This window comes from Lycorma delicatula, chromosome 10, assembly GCF_047948215.1.
Source record: "Lycorma delicatula isolate Av1 chromosome 10, ASM4794821v1, whole genome shotgun sequence".
Lineage (NCBI taxonomy): Eukaryota > Metazoa > Arthropoda > Insecta > Hemiptera > Fulgoridae > Lycorma > Lycorma delicatula.
The window spans coordinates 86,885,737-86,904,083 of record NC_134464.1 but is presented as its reverse complement, the minus strand read 5'-3'; the positions used below and the strand labels follow the sequence as shown (position 1 = coordinate 86,904,083).

The 18,347-nt window shown below is 24.9% G+C and overlaps 1 protein-coding gene across 1 annotated transcript in view; it reads left to right on the top strand.

Annotated features, from left to right (window-relative positions):
* Nucleotides 1-11,731, top strand: part of LOC142331477 (uncharacterized) — a 35,351-nt gene extending 23,620 nt beyond the window's left edge. Inside the window, exons 2-3 of the mRNA XM_075377418.1 lie at nt 7,232-7,317; nt 10,266-11,731. Coding sequence (XP_075233533.1) covers nt 7,232-7,317; nt 10,266-10,692 — 513 coding nt within the window. The 3' untranslated portion in view covers nt 10,693-11,731. The remainder of the gene's footprint in view (nt 1-7,231; nt 7,318-10,265) is intronic.
* The last annotated feature ends 6,616 nt before the right edge of the window (nt 11,732-18,347 follow it).

Genomic DNA, 18,347 nt, shown 5'->3' with positions numbered 1-18,347 from the left:
CAGGGCAACAATCAACTCATCGAAGGATTACGAGGCTCTTTCCTTATAAGGTCAGGGTAGTTTACTATCTATTAAACAAACCATATTTGTAATATTAAATGAAAGAAACTATAAGTGTTTTCACAATTCTCAACTGTAAATAAATTGCTCATAGGAATTCACTAACTGTAGATGGTAGGTGGAATGCTTACTATAACAATTATACAAAAAAAAGAGTCATTCATCAAAAAGAATGTAATTAAATATTTATGGTGTGTAATATTATTTTTCCCATACAGAAATATGTACTGATTGAAATACGCCTAATAAGAGTTGGTATTTTTTAAAGTTATTTGTAGAATTTTTTCTAAAAATAATTCTATTTAATATCATAAAATGTGCAGTTTAAATGAACAAGTAGATAATACAGACTTTTGATAAGGAGGTACTTATTTCTAATACATATTGTTAATTTTTTTTGAACTAATTTCTTTATTAAATTAGTAACTACTAAGACATAAAAATTCATATTTCATAATATTTATTATATAAATAAAAATAGAATAATAAATAAGTAAATATGTAATCAGCAAGAAAACTGACAAATAAAGTAAGCCAAAAAAAAAATTATAAATTTTCTATATTTGTCTCATATTTTTTACACTAGCATTATAATCTATTAAAGAAAAATAGAAAGAAAAAAATAAAACAAAATAGGCAGATGGGGTAAAATGTTTCCCACTAGATTTTTTAAGATAAAATAAGGCTTTAAAAATCTACCACAAATTTTTATAAAATTTTATTGAATTACATCGCTGCAGCAGATTAATAAATGATCAACTGTACTTATTATTTTTTTAAATATTTTTCTCTTCTTTGTTCACACAAGTGAATTCATACCATACTGTTATATGAGGTGAATATTAATCTGTTAATATTACTTTCCTATCTAGCACTATAGCAGTAGATGGGGAAGTATTGTAATCAGTCCAATTTGGGCATATGCAGTTTTCACCGGATCTTGATGTTTTGACACCTAAGGAACCCAAAAAACCGGATGGAAATTTTCTGGATGTTTGTATGTACATGTGTGTGATCAGTGTCTTATATATCTTATATCTTCAGAATTCTGGACTGATTTTGTCCAAACTTGGTCATATTATTTCTGTATATGGGGCACTGATGGCATTAAATTTTCAACTTAAAAGGTCAAGAGGGTGAGGCTGTAGAACAAGTTCACCCTCAGTATTTAGAGATTTCACCTACATAAGACGTTATTTTTTCTTAAGTACATTTGTTAACAATTAAAAAATAATAATATTTGCAAAAAAACTTTTCAAAATCGCACTCCCATCCCAAAAAATGCTCTAAACTATACTGCATCAATAGTACACTGTGTCACTACAAGAAGCACTAGTGTAGTACTGATGTACAGCTCTACAGAAAATATTATATTTAAATAAATTTATAAATGTTTTAAATTAAGTTGTGTGTGTAAGCCGCGTATTAGAAAAAAGCCATGTAACTGTTAGTTTTTTTTTTTAAATAAAGAGTGATTCAGTGAAATGGGCAATTTTAAAAAATGATGTAAATAATTAACAATGGAAATTTAAATATATATATATATATATATATATATATATATATATATATAAATATATATATTGGTATGAAACAAAAATACATAAAGAAGCATTTTGTTTTATTTATTAAAACTGACTTCTGTCAGATGACCTTCATTTTGTTGCAAACTGTCGGTAAGCCTTGTGTGGAAACTATTCATTATATTTTGAAGCACATCCAGTAAAACTTAAATAACTTCTTCCTCAATTCATTGCTTATACTCCTTTAAAACATGAAGAGTTTGAATTTTGTAAGCTCGATAATGAAAATCTGCTGCCAGGAAAAGTGTTAACTAGCTGATTGAGAGGACTTCTTCCTCCTGCTTCTCTTACACTGTTTCTCATCAATGTTTATCAGAGTATGCACTGCTTTTCTATTCCTGCCCTCTTTTAAGGTATTCCTACCTTGATCCTGTTATGTTTAAAACTGATAATCCAGGATTTGGTTACATGAACAAACAGAACTGGATGGTTATGATGAATGTCAAAATTAGTACAAAAAGTGCACTAAGCAAACATGAACCTTTCACTATTTTAATAATTCACTTTTATACAGAAGATGTGCCAATCACCAGTTCACATCAGCATTCTAACTTAATATTAGAGTGGGATGTTTCTAATGGTGATAAACATTTCACCATTATTCTGTGTAACTGGCTCAATACTGTTTTTGAAATCACTTATTTCATTAAATCACCTTTAGAGCAATGATTCTCAGACTTTTTCGCTTACCACCCATATTGAGAATGAAACATTTTCTAACACCCCCAAAATTTTTAAACTTACCATCTGTTAAAAATTATAATTGCAATTGCTTTTAAACATGGCATATCCTATTTCTGAGTTGAAACTTACACTTTATATTTTAGTTTGAAATATCAAAAACATAATTTTTGCTTTTTTTTTAATCAGCTATTGCCTTCCTACACCACCTGAATTCCCCCAAATCCAAATTTTCTGTGGGATTTCTGCTGATCCCCCTGAAGGCCTCCAGTGTCCACAAGGAGGCGTAATCACCCACTTAAAGAATGAATGCTTTAGAGGAATGAAATAATCTTCTTCCATACTTAAAAAAATTTAGACAATCAACATGAAACGGTACATATTGTGGAAGTGCTCATTAATAGAAAAGCATTTCTAAAACCAATAAACATAAGTAATCTTATTGATAATTTATTAGAAAAGAGTTTTTATAAATGATATTTGTAAATGTCTATTTAAAAGATAAGTATATTATGATTTTTTTTAGATATGAGTATTTAAATTTATTTAAAAATATAAACTTTTGAAATGACAAACAAAATTTAATAAATATAACACTTTAAACATCTCACTTTAAAATATTTTTGATTGTTTTTTGACAACCTTCAGGGATCATTGAAATTAGTCGCGAAAGTAAGTCACATTAAAGTAAATATTAAAATAAATAGAATGTTATTTGTATTCAAATTCTTTGGTGTTGAAAACAGACAACTCAGCACTACCATCTATCATTTGCAAAATGTTGTCCTAGATTAAATTTCATTAACCTCCTTTGAACCAACCTGTAAATTTAAAGCAAAAGAGTTATCTTGAAAAAGAATAAAAAAAATATAACTAGTAACAATTTCAGTTTTTACAAGGTAACAATTTACAACAAATAAAAACAATGAAATTTTATTATTCTTTTTTAGGATCAAAGTGAGCTCAGAGAAACTATGACCCAACCTGACCTAATGTTTTGCATTATATATTAAAATAAATAAATAATCATCTGTTTAAAAGAATAATATTCTTTCTATAGTAAGCAGTTTAATATTTATATATATTTACATTAAATTTAAAACGCTAATTTTAGTATTTTAATGTTGACTAATATTTTCTGTACAATTTTTTAGTAATGAGTTTCATACTTTCTAAATAAAACAGATACGTTTATGTAAGATTAATTTTAAAAAAATTAATGACTACGTTTAAATTTTTATAACAACATTTTACCAATAATGTAATTTGCAAAATAATATCAAATTACTAGTTTTATAAGTGGAAATTACAATGAAAGTGTGAAATTTAAAAAAAAATATTAAAACGTGCTTTTACTACTAAAATATCAAAAATAAAAGGATTATGATTAAGCTGGAAAAAACTTTCTACCTAAAATTGTAATGTGATATTCTTTTTTTCCCTGAATGTATAACCTTTTGTGAGTTTTAGCCTCTTCAAAAATAAATAAATAAACTGATTTCTGATTGGTAAATAAAATTGTATAGATCACATCAAAACTAGGTAGACATACTACTCCATAGATTAAAAAAAAGGAACTGCCCCGTTGATGGATCATGAGAAACTGTGACAAAATATTGATTAGAGCAGTATCATAAAAACACAATTAATAATAAAATAAAAAATATTCATGACTAAAGTACATATAATTTAATTAGAATATAAGCTCATTAAATAATACTAAGGTAAGTGTACCTATACTCAAGAATAACAATATCTCATGTCAGGTTTACAAAGGAAAATAAGAAGTGAAGTGGTGTTCTGTTTCCTTTTTCATTAAGCCAAATACATAGTTGCGTATCATCACAACAAATCTACTGAAATGAGGTTACATTCAGCATTACAAATGATATTGTCACTCTGTCTACCACCGGGAGTGGGTGTACAGTGAACATCATTGTTCTCAGAGAAAGCAATGATGAATAGTTGATATGAATATTATATCGAAGATTCTTTTCTTGCGTCAAAGCCATAAGACTGAACAAATGGTAAAAGCAAGCAATATATTACCTCTATTTTATTTCAACCAATATATTAAAACTGCTTCAACTCATTAGAAGTAATTCATCATATACGAGTAGTAGAAAAAAAAAAACTTACTCAAAGTTCTTTATTAAAATGACATCTCTAGACTTTCCTCGTCAATAAAACAATATGAACAATTTCTGCTACAAAAGTTGTTGACAATTATCCTTTCATATCTTTCCTACACCCCATAGAAATTGCATGTCAATTTTAACAGGATGTATTTAAATTAATTACAAGAGTGAAAATGCTAAATTAAAGAAATATGAATTCATCAATTTTCCTGGTTTTATAGTGATACAGGAAAATCTTCAAGAAAAATACTGAATGAATTTTTTTAAAATTATACTTATAAAAATATATAAATATTTATTATATATATTTTATAACATAAAGCAACTTATAGTCAACAATAAATGTCAATAATAATTATGTTCTTCAGTAAATAATATATGTAAATTTATTATTATATAAGCCAGTTTTCCTTGAAAATAGCAATCAAGTTCATCATCGTATGATGCACAATACATGCAATTAATATATCATCTTATTTTTCAAGACAAGTTTTTCTAAACAGATTCTTGTTCATTACAAATATATAAATAATTAAATTGAAAAAAAAACTAAGTTAAATGTTGCTATTTACAAACAATTGAAAGCAATTTAATAAAATACAGAAATAACTAGTCATTCAAAGAAAACATAACACATAAGAATGCTTTCCTTAAATATTACATCATACATTACTTAATAATAACATTGCTAATATTTCATAAAGATATCCACCGGGTTGGTCTAGTGGTGAACGCATCTTCCCAAAATCAGCTGATTTGGAAGTAGAGAGTTCCAGCGTTCAAGTCCTAGTAAAGTCAGTTATTTTTACACGGATTTGAATACTAGATCATAGATACTGGTGTTCTTTGGTAGTTAAGTTTCAATTAACCACACATCTAAGGAGACTGAGACTGTACAAGACTACACTTCATTTACACTCATACATATCATCCTCTGAAGTATTATCTGAAAGGTAATTACCGGAGGCTAAACAGGAAAAATAAAAAGTGTTTCATAAAGATGATAATACAGAATGAGAGGACACTGAAATACTCTTCAGTTAATATATCCCAATTACTTTAATACTAGTATAATCCTAGGTGCTTTCTAAGTAAACGTCCAACTTAAGAAAACTATTTTTTGTGGACAGTGTAAAAAAAAAATTGCTGTTTCCACTGCAAACATGTTTAATAAACATTGAAATGTTTTGCCAAAGAAATGTGCAAACAAGAACCTCCATGTGTCTAAGTTTTTGTAATAAGAAAATGTAATAACTATTGAAATAAATGAGTTGAATATGAATAATTGTTATATTATACGTTTAGATAGTGATATATTACTTGTCTATAATTAACAACCAGAACAATATGTATCAAATAAAAGTGATGGGTGTATTAGAAGTCTCTAACTGGTTACTAGACAATATTTTAACTTAAAAAAAAAACACATGGCTTTTTCTCCCAACAGAGAACAACTTCCTGTTTCCTGTACCTGTTTCCTTTTATTTTGAAATTTAAGCAACTGAAACTCTTAAGCAGTACGCCACTGAAAGTGTCTATCTGTATTCTATTACTGAATGAGTGGGCACTGTTAAAATTTTTGGAATCATTGTTGACTTAAATTTGAAATGTAATTATCATATACATCGTCTATGTTCAAAACTTAAATATCTAATCTTTAGATTTTATAAATAACTAAAAATAATAATGATCAAATCACTAAAATTATTTACTATACTTTTGGACAATTATTACAGGTTATTAGTATTGAGAGAGGCATTGGATTTGCACCTTCAGAAAATATTAAAAATTTAAAAATATTTAGTGCATGGGGCACTAGATAAAACAAGACATTACTCCAGTAGATATCTTGTAAAACTTTTAAAATTCTAATCAATAAACATAAAAAAATTACTTTTAAATACAAATAATTTCAATTATATAAAACAATTATTTCCAGATGAATTTAATTCAATATAGAAGCTTGTAAGTGGGAATATAAAAATAGAAATTTTGTAGTGAATTAAAAATGCCATGCCTTACCGGGATTTGAACTTGGGACCTAAAAATGAAAGGCTGAATGAAACCACTTTGTCATGGAGATTGGCAGTTAATGTTAAAGATTGATTAAATTGATCTTTTGTATTATTAAACATAAAAATGTTTCTACTGTATGATATAGTAAACAGCCGCTGTATGAAACATCCTTTAGACATTTCAAAATTCTATAAATATAATTATCATTAACACAATTTGAATAAATTGCATATAAGTTAATAAACTCTTTCCTACACAACTGGTTTCATTTCTCCAAGAGGTTAATCCATTAACAAGCCTTAAAATAATAGAAATACATAAATGAATAAACATAGTATGTATTTCAAATTATTTTTTTTTTATAAAAAATTAAATAACATTCATTTAAGATAAATTTTATTTTTTTATCTCAAGTTACATTCATCATATTTGAATATATTATTCTGAGTTATTTATGACTGTTTGAATATGTTTTAATATTGTATTATTTTGTTTAGTCAACCAGTAGAATTTTAAGTAATAATATATATTACTTAAAATTCTACTGGTAGAATATAATATTATAATATTATTAAGTAATAATATATATTACTTAAAAATATATGCACTGGGTTGGTGGGCTATGATACATCATTTTTTTATTTGTTGTTGAATGCAGAATATTTTGTTTGATTATCATAAAAATAAATGAAAAATAATTATATATGTATAAACTAAAAATGTCAATATTAAAATTATTTCTTTTTCTTTCAGATAAATTGTTATCTACTAATATGTACCTGGTGGGCATGCAGAATCTCTGGTGCACCAATAAGACCACCAAATATGCAAGAAAATACGTAAGTTTTTTTATGAAACTAAGACTAATGTAAAAAAGTAAACTAGAAACCCTTACTACTGCAATCTTTAACTAAATAGTTACAAAGAAATTCTTATATAAAAAGAAATCTTTCAAACAAGAATATCTGATAAAAAAAAATCAATTAATTATAATAAGAAACTTGGTAGGTATGTTCTGAATCTTATCAAAGGTGTTATAGTAAATTAAAACCAAATGTGTCAAAGGTGTTCTTAGAAATATACAAAAAATACTTGTAGCTGGGTAGCCATAAAAAAATAAAAGCACTTCTTTTAATAAAATTCAACAATAAATATAAAATCAAGGCTAAACAAACAAATTTTCAATAAACATTGAAATTATAAAGGTCAAGGTGGTTGTGTTAAACAGATTTAAGAAGAGCTCAAAAAGTTCAACATTACCGAAAATGACTGTTTAGATTACAAAGAATACAGAAAGAAAATTTTTGAATTAAATATTTCTGTATGTGAAACGAAAAACTCAACAGAGGAGAATGGACTGAAGAAAGAAGAGCTAAATAGTCTGAAATAATGAACTTCTGGAAGAAAAAGAAAAAAACTACATGGAATGATATTTGCATGGTCCTTGAAAACCTATCCGCAAAGAAAAAAAGTCAACATTGAAGATTTTTTATTTTCAGGATTAAAAGAAAAAACCATCACTAAAACAACATCTTATCATGATTAAAAATATATAAGTATCTGAAAGTGGGTATTTCAGTTATGTTTCATTTATAATTCTTAGTTAATTAGTAAACATGGGGATTAACAGATATTAATAGTTATAATTTATAATCACATTTTACTACAATTTTGTTTTTATTTTTTTGGACAATAATTTTTTTTGTGTTTTCCCACGTAAACTGCAAAAGCCGGCCTCCGTTGTGTGAGTGGTAGTGTCTCGGCCTTTCACCCGGAGGTCCCGGGTTTGAATCCCAGTCCGGCATGGCATTTTTCACACATGCTACAAATCATTCATCTCATCCTCTGCAGTAATGCTTAACTGTGGTTAATGAGTAACTTTTTTTTTTAACCCGGAGGTTAAAAAAAAAAGAAGAAAAATTTAAACTGCAAAAAACTACCAAATGCATAACAATTTCTATAACCTTAATTTTATTAGATACAAGAATAAAGAAACAGCCAGATATTGCAGAGTAATGTTTTGAAAAGGGTGTTGGATATTGTGTTTTAATATGTTTTCTATCAGAGAAGGGATACCTCTTTACTTAATTGAAGACATATGCCAGCTTTATCTAATTTTTATCACATCCATCATCATATAAGAGGTAATATTACACCTCTTCATCGTGATCTAAAACGATCTAGAAGAGCAATTTGAGTTGAGAGTTTGATTGAATGGTTTAAACTACATTTAACCTAATTGTCCGCTTTTGACGGGGTGTCTAAAAGCAATACTACATAATTTTTATTCAGAAGTAATCTTTATTTTATAAAGGCAGGTAGAATTTTTTTGTAATATTTCATAATTATTGTTTATTTAGTAAATAATAATTATTTTCTTCTTCTATTGCTGATTTTAATTACCTTTGGATCTTATGAAATAACAGCCTTTTCTTCTATTATTTTCACTTCCTACAGTAATCTTTCATTAAATTGTTTTGCTTGTTTCTTTTTTTCTTCTGATTAGATGTTCTTGGTACTTTTCTTTTCTAACTCCTAAAAATGTTTAAAATTTTTTAATCTTATGTTTAAAACTTTTCCTTTCCTTAATGTGTTTATTTTTATTGCCCATTTCTTTTATATCTTTTTCACTTTATTTGATCCATTTTTTGACTGTTTTGGGATTAAGAGTTGAAACGTTCAAATATTTTCTTAGTTAATCATCTGTCCTAATACATCCAGATTAAATGTCTGTAAAACATTATTCTTCCTTTTCTAATTGTGTCTGGAAGTTTTTCACTTCCCAAATAAATTTCTTTATTTCTTCTTTTTCTATTCCTCTTCTTCTATTTTAGGTCTCAACATATTTCTCATAATTTTCCTTTTTTTTTTCCAATTTCTCCTTTCCTTATTATTCTGCTGCATATAAGAATCCTGGTTTAATAACAGTATTGTAATATTTAATTTTTATTTTTACAGACATTGTTTTTTTATTGAACATATCCTTTTTTAATTGAAAAGCTAATTCCATTTTTCTAGCTCTGGTTTTGTTAGCCTCTTTGCCTAGTGCATTTTTTTTAGATTGTTTCTCGTAAATATTTAAATTTTCCTACTCTATTCATCTTTCCATATTTTATATTTAAAATTTTGGTGAGATTTTTATGTTGGATCATAAATTTGGCTTTCTCAAAGATATTATCAAGTGAGTTTTTATAACATTTCTTTTAGTTAGTTTATTTTACTATTTCTATATTTTCTGAAAAAAAAAAAGATTACTAAATCACCTGCAAACACCAAACAATTTATTCCTGGATTTTTATTTTTATACGCCCAGTTTAATCATTCTGTTATTTTTTTCTTTTAATCTCTTTTTTCATTTGTTAATTACTTCTTCTAATACATAATTAAAGAGGACCAGTGAAAGCCCATCTCCTTGCCTGACTCCTGTTTTAATCTCAAAATTTTACTGATAAATTTATTTTAGATTTTGTATTCTTTAAAGTCTGTTTAATGAACTTAAGTCTTATTATCTATTATTCCAAATTACAAATAATGATTTTTTGTCAATAGAGTCAACTATGAATTTTTATTTTTTTTATTTTATGTCTTTTATTGTCTTTTTTATTTATATATTGTCTTTTAGTTTTTTTAATAATAATTTCTCAATTTCTGCTGATAAGAGTTTAACAACTGAAAAAAACCATCTAGTTTTGGGTTTTGATTAACCTATTTTATACTGTTTTTCAGCTTTTTATATTTTAAAATTTATAAGATATAATGTTTAATGAAATGTTATTTATGTTTTCAGCCAAATGATTGTAGATAAAGCAACTGGAAGAGTTTTCCCATCGATGTTTAGTGGCATATTAGATTCATTACCCTTTATACCACTGAATATAAATGTACCAGATGCATTAAATGGCATGTATAGTATAGTAACTCAATATTTTGGTGGTAGTACACCAAGAGATCCAAATAAAAAGAAAAAGAAGAAAAAACCAAATACAACGACGACAACAGCAAAACCAATAAAAACATCATTAGAGTTGGAAGAAGATGAATCAAAACGATTAGATAACCAACAAAGTTTTGAAGAAGTTTTTCAAGAGTATATTAGAAAGAAAGATGAATTTGGACAGAAAAAAAAGAAGAAACATAGAAAAAAGAAGCATCAAGAAGAGGAAATACTAACTAAAATTGCTAGCCATTTAGCATATTTGGAACTGGATTGTTAATAACTATTTATGTATTATATAAAATATTAAAATCAGAATTCATGTAAATGAGTCATTATTAGTAAGTAAAATATTATTTCTAGATATTTATTGTGTAAATAAACTTTTAATATAGAGTTAAAAAAAAATAAATAAATTAAGGATTATTTAAAAGCTATTGTACAGGGTATAGCACAGAAAACATACAATTTTTATTCTGTCACAGTGCACCTACTTCTGGTTACAATTTTATAACATATAGAATGATTTTAATCACATTGGTACACATAATATATTAAATCTGTTGAAATTTATTAGTATCTTAATTCTATTAAGACCATGATAGTCTACAAAGCAACACTTGCTAATTCTTAGTAAGTTGTAACAAACATTACTATATAAAGTTAACAAAATTTTCAATGTCTTACATAACAAGATGTAATGGGATAACTCAGTGATTTACACATTTAAATATCCATTAGTCATCATAGTTGACACAGGTATCACAATAAAAACAGATGATTTTTGTCAATTACAACATTTGAAAAGTGGTATTTTATGTTGAAAGATCATCATTTTTCACAAATTATATTAAAATAGAGTAGGGAACAACTTTTATTAGCTTAAATTTAGAAAGACAGTGTGTTTCACAAACTAATGACATTGCCATATTGCTAAGAACATTGCAACCTACGGACAGGAATGGAAAAAAAATTATAATAATCATAATCATTCTTAAAAAATCTCAGGTCAATTTTGTGGAAGATAGAGATTTTAACAGAGCATGAATCATATTCTTAAAAGAATGTTGAGGTTTTCCTTACACCTGAATGATGTTACTATGTTGGAAAAAATGTGATAGAGTAGTAAACTGAAATTTCCATTTTGATATCCTGGTATAAATTTCAACTAAATCTTAAAAGTAATTGCATTTATTTAATTTAAGAAAGTACCTTCCAAAGGTATTTGATTTTAGTTATTAATATATTCCATTGGTAGAAACAATTAAGGTCTTAAGGGTTCTCTATGCATAAAATCCTTTGAATTTTTATGCATATGATCCAGCATGTTCTTAACTAGCATCTTATTTGTTTTTGATAAATTCCTTTCATAAAGTAATAAATATAGATGAAAAGTAAGAATTATAGATTTTATCCTTATTTAAATAATTGCATCTATGTTTGAGGATATACAGGAAAATCCTTGTACACAGAATTTTTATATTGTAGAACAGATTCTTGAAAATATATTTATATATATATATATATTATATTGTTGTATTATGTATATATATATATATATAACAATATAACAATTATATTAAAATATTAAGTTATATAACACAACAGTTTTTCAAGAAACTTTTATCTTTTCATGATGTATTAAATGAAATGCACTTACAGGAATAGCAATATTTATGATAATCATGTTTTGTAATAAAAAATGGCTTATTTTTGTTTAAATAAAGATCCTTTACTCTTTATATAAAACATCCATTCATTTTGTAGTTAGTCTGGACTGTGATAAATCATAACTTATAAAAATAAGTTATATTTTATACTATGTATTATTTTGTGTACTGTTTGTAAATTCTACTGAGTATTATTATTTTTATCTTCTATATAATGTTAATTTTATTGTGAAAAATTTTCTAAAGAAACTGTCTTTATAACTGTTCTGCTTTTTTAGAAATAAATAATTATTTCTTGTAAAATTTAATATCCTGACACCAGGTTAAAATTATTATCTACTTGTAAGTTTTGCTAGCCTGAAAATATATATATGTATATCGTATACTGTATTTACATATACAATATATATATATATATTTTCACACGCATACACATATACTTTCTGCATGAGTAATAGTCTTTACCAAGCATACTTTAATAAAATCTTTAAAAATAAACCTAACAAATAAACACAAACATAAAACTGGTTATTTTGCAGTAGCATTGTTACACAGTCTTCTTCATACAGTAAGTAATAATAAGGTGCGTACATCCACTTACATTTAAGTTTTTATAATGGATCAATAAGTTTTGTGGCATGTGAAAAATGTTAAGCACGATTATCATCTGAATATCCAGAACCTTCCAAATGAAAGAGAAAAATGCTAAAACTTGATCAATGAAGTCAGTAGTACTATTACAATGATACTAAGGATCTTATGTATAATTCTCTTTGTGTAAAATTTTTCATTATTATTCAGTTGATCTAAATTGAGTAACTTAAAACTATTTTGTGAATTAAATAATAAAAAGTATTAAATACATAACAAATACAATGATAAACTAAATGAACAAACATTAAAAAAAAATAAAAATAACTTGATTTGAAGTTGAGAACCACGACTTAAGATGGGCTCAAAAACAAAAGAAAATATTTTGAAATAAGTTATTAAAAATATTTTATTATAAAATTTGGTTTTGTTTGCCATTACAAAGTTTATATTTTTAAATAATCATACTATATGTGTAAGTCATCAGCTTTAAGGTCCTTTTGACCGGTATCAATACCACTGACTAGACAGAAGCATACATTTCCAGATCATCATTTGAAGCTGTAACTGGAAAAATGTGTATCATATATTACATTTATAAATTATACTCGCACTGACTAAAAATTAATAATCAAGCAGAAGAATATATATATATATATATATATATATATATATATATATATATATATATATATATATATATATATATATATATATATATTGTCTTTACCAGATACAAATACATAAGAAAAGTCTGCGCAAAATATTTATTGAATCTAATGGATTAACTTGTAGTTTCTTTTAACTTTTTTTTATATTACAAAAGAGATGAAAGATTAAATAAATTGGAAAGAATAAATATACTAGGATGTAAAAAGTTGTATAAATAATTAGTAAACTATAATAAAACATTTTTTATTCTATTTATTTATTTATTTATATCACATCTAATGTAATTATTACATTTAAGTAAAAAGTACAATACACTTTATGTACCTAGGTAATAAAGTATAAATTTTAATTATGTTTATTAAGTTTAAAAATAGCGCACTTAAACTAAGTTTAATTGTATATTAAATGAAAGTAAATAAATGAAATGTTAATTATTGATCTAATAATTAGAAAATGTAGATTTGTTAATAAAAAAGTAAAATATTACTCTTATTTATATTTATTAAATCTGACCCATCACCATAACACTTTAAATTAGATACTAATTATATACATTAAAATAGAATTAGAAATATAAAATAGAGAGATTTTAATCAGCAATTAAATAATGAATTTCTAAAAAGCATAAAGTAGAAAAAAAAATGTTAGTAAACTGAAAAAATTTCTTCTTGTTTAAAATAAAATCAGATTTTATTATAAACAGTAGTTTAACATTCTAGTTTCTAGGCAAAGAGACTGTTTAACTTCTTATCAGAAAAAAGAGAAATAAAATTAAAAAAAATTCAAGATTTTGTGGAATATGGGTAATTAAGAAATAAACTGTTAGCTTTAAAATGCAAATTTTCAAAAACCACATGGATAAATACATGACAATTTAAAAAAAATAAAAATAACTGCCAATTCTGAACAATATGCAAACCATGTTTATAAAATATTTACAGTAAACAAATTTGGTGCTTTGTTTTTATAAGTAAATCTTTCCACAAATAGTTACGAATGTTTTCGTACTACAATGGAGAAGATCAATTAATGTTTGTTGTTTATTGATAAAAAAGTGAGCAGAGGAAATATTTTTTCCTTTCTCAATTTTACCTATATTTTTATTATTTTTAAGCACTGAAGAAGAATTATGCTAATTGTATTGACATGTCTCAATTGTAAACTTAAAATCTTAGGTATCACAAAAAAAACTCAGGTTCTTAAAAAAAAAAACCGGAAATTATTCAAGAATCTAGAAAAAATATTGTCATTTAATAACTGATAAAAAGGAACTAAGTCAAAAAAGTCGGGAATTATGTCAATTTGATACTCTTTATTTATTAAAAGCAGATATTTGATTTCAAAACAGTGAAGTTTTGTTTAATAAAAAAAGGATGATGTGAAATGGAAAAAATATCCTTTTTAAAAATTGAATCTGGGACCTTCTAGTTACCACTCAATAACGTAAGTTACAATGTACTAACAGATAAAGTTAATACATAAAAAACTAATATATTAGTAAAATGAATGATAGATAAGTATTTAAAAAAAACAAACTGTATTTAAGCTTAATTTAATTTAAAAAAAAAGGTAAATGCATTTAAACAAAAATAACTGAAAATCGTCTTAATTCCAAGGAGCCATACATGGCATTCTCATTGTAGCTGCTTGCATACCAGAAAGCCAACATGCTTCTAAGTGTACAGCATACTAGAATTAATATAAAATTTTTCGGTAGCTTTAATATATTAATTTTAAGTAAATTTATTTCTTATAGTAGTAATTAATTCTGAATCAGAAAGATAATTTTTATATAAATGATAAAAATTAATATAAATTTTAATGTTTATTATTAATATGCGGTCTAAAAAATTATTTTTAGTCCTTTTTATAGGTTTTATTTTATTAATTACAGGCTTATTATGGTTATTAATAAAAGGTTATTATATAGTTTCCTTTTATTAATTATTTTATGAAATAGCACATCTTTTAAATTTAAGTCTATTGAGAATTAAAACGAAAACATTATAACATTTAAGGAATTTATAAGGTATCATAACATAAACTTGATTATATGAGTTTAACAAGTTAAAAAACCAATTATCATAAATTGGTTACAAAGCACAACGAATTTCAGTACAGTATGCAATTTTAATTTTGTTCATCTTAAATTATAATTCATAAAAATACATTGAAAGTTGAATTTAATTAAGTAAGAGTGAGTAAGACTTTTCAAAAAAGCAGAAAACTACTTGAATCCATAGTAAGTCACACTTTTTAAAGTAAATTAATGGGATTAATAAATAATATACAATATAAAAATTAGAATATTATGTAGGCGTTATCAAATATAAATTATTCTGATAGAAAAATTAAATAAAAAAAATCTTGTAAAATATGCTAATAAACATTTCAATCTATATTCTCATTTTCTGTTATAAATTCTAAAAAAAAAAAAATATGAGAAATGGTACAAAATTTTTTATATAAAAAATATTTTTCATTTTTTAAAATAAAAGACTGCAATGAGTGGGAGAAAAAACATAGAAAACTAGTATGGTCCCAGTACTTTTTACAGTTTATTTTAACATTTCTTTATATCTTTAAGAAAATCATAAAAAAATTTATAAATTATTTAGTAGACAATAATTTGAAAAATTCTTATGGTTAAATTCTATTAGACTAAAAAAAAAAAAAACACTTTAGAAAATATACAGAAAAAAAAACTTTTAATCACAGCTCTGATATGAAATTTTAAGCAAAATATCAAACAATTACTGTATTTAAAAAAAATATATATATTATCAAAACCTTCTTAATCTACATCATGTTTTTTTCAAAATTTTTCAATGAAAATTATGAGTATAGGAAACGTGTGAAGGAGTTGATGTATGTTAGTTGTACATCAGCAAAAAACAACCATATTCAGCAAATATATCTATACAAACCTGAGGTTTAAGATAGAAACATTTTATTAAATTTAAAGTAGATAGTAACATTAATCCGTAATTATTTCTTAATTAAAGAAATAAATTAATTAACTTAGAAAAAAAACATAAAATAATTTCTGAATTTTATTTTAACTGAAACTTTCATAGCATAAAAAAGCCTATAATTTAAACAAAAATTAGTTACATGTATAACATTAAGTAAGCTTTCTAACATTGCTGATTAAGCGTACTACATAACTACTTAATTATTAACTTGCGTATTAATAATACTAAAGAAAATAATAAAATGTAATAAAATAAAATTAACCTAAAATTTATGGTGGCTACATTAATATTAAAATAAATTCTAACCTTAAAAGATATATAAAAAAAAATTGCAATTTTAATGTGAACAGATTTCACCTTAAAATGTGTTATACATTAATCTTCATTAAGCAGTTTTAATTAAATGTATTACAATCAATCATGAGATCTTAGAAATCATAATTTAAAAAAAAAATTGTATTAATGCATACTGCATATACAAAGGCAGTTGGATCTGAAAAAATGTAATCCTTTACAGTATGAAGTATATGCAGTAATAGAAATATGGTATGAATCCTTTCAAATTTGGACATAAGATAAAGCATCACCATGAAATGTAATGCGCATGTGGTATAATAAAGTATGTATCTAAATGTTAATAAATGTAATAAAATTCGATTATGTTGGATAAAGCTCATATTCAGCTTAACTGGAGTCTTGGCTTCTAGAATATTTTATACCAATAACTGAGTTTATGTTCTACCACTTTCTGAAGCTGCAGTAACATTCACATTTTATATTTATAACAGAGTAACATCCTACTTAAGCTTAAATAAATGAATACTTGACTTATTTGTAAACTAAATTATCATATGTTATGCAAGTAATGTCTGGAATGGAGGGTTCATTATTCCATGTTAAACAAAAAGGAACTATTCCAGCAAAGGAAAATTGAGGAAAACTATTTAATTTCAAGGAATTATGTACTTAGAAGTAGGCTTAACTTGGAAAAATGTGTTAATGAAGATAAGAAATGGAACTAATTAGTAATTTAAAATTTATTCAGTGAACACAGGAATAGAGAAACAAATCTTTGTAAAGTTTATCACCTTAGAACACATATTTAAGAAGAAATTTTGAAACAAGTTGTGGGTTATAACATTTTTAAAACACACAGCTTATTAATTAAAGATACATTGGTATTAGGGAAGATATAAAAGTCAATTGTTTACAGTAAGATTTCCAGCACTGAAAATTAGTCATTTTGGGTATAGTTTCTTAAAATTTGTATTACAATTTCCTAATATTTCCTCAATTATTTTTTAAACCAAATCTTTTTTTAATTACCTTTCACCTAACTTTTGGGATTTATTTTAAGTTTTGGGACATTCCTTAAATAAATTAAGGAAACATAGATTGCAAATTTATTTAACCCAAGGTATAACAAATTGTGTTTCTAAAAGTAATCTATGTTAATTAGTTAAAACCTGTTGCCTGTAAAAATAAAAATAAAAAATAAAAACACGTAAATGTACCTCCTAATAAGGATCAAAAGAAAATAATGAATGATTATACAAGCTATTAAATTTAAGTTACTAAGAAGTGACCTTAAAATTAACATAAATTTGCTTTGAATTTTTTCCCTTTCTTTTATAGATATTAACTGGAGTATAAAATCAGTCTACTTGCAGCTTAAACTCAAGAATAGATTTAAAAATACTATCAACTGATTTATAAAGCATTGAGACCACATTGTCAAATTAAATCCATTAAAATTTAGATTTTAAGAGTGAAATAAATTCTGTATAACCTGTACTTTAATACTGTTCACCACAAAAATAAAATAATCTTTTTTTATCATTTATGCCATTTATTCAAATTTACCAGGAACAGATTAAATTCATTTACCTATATTGGTCTAAATTATAATAAACCAAGTAAAAAATTACTATGATGAAATCTGAGTCATCTTTAAATAAATCAAACCAACTTTAGATGTCAATTAATTAATATAATGTAGAAAAATAGACGAATAATTAAACTTTTCT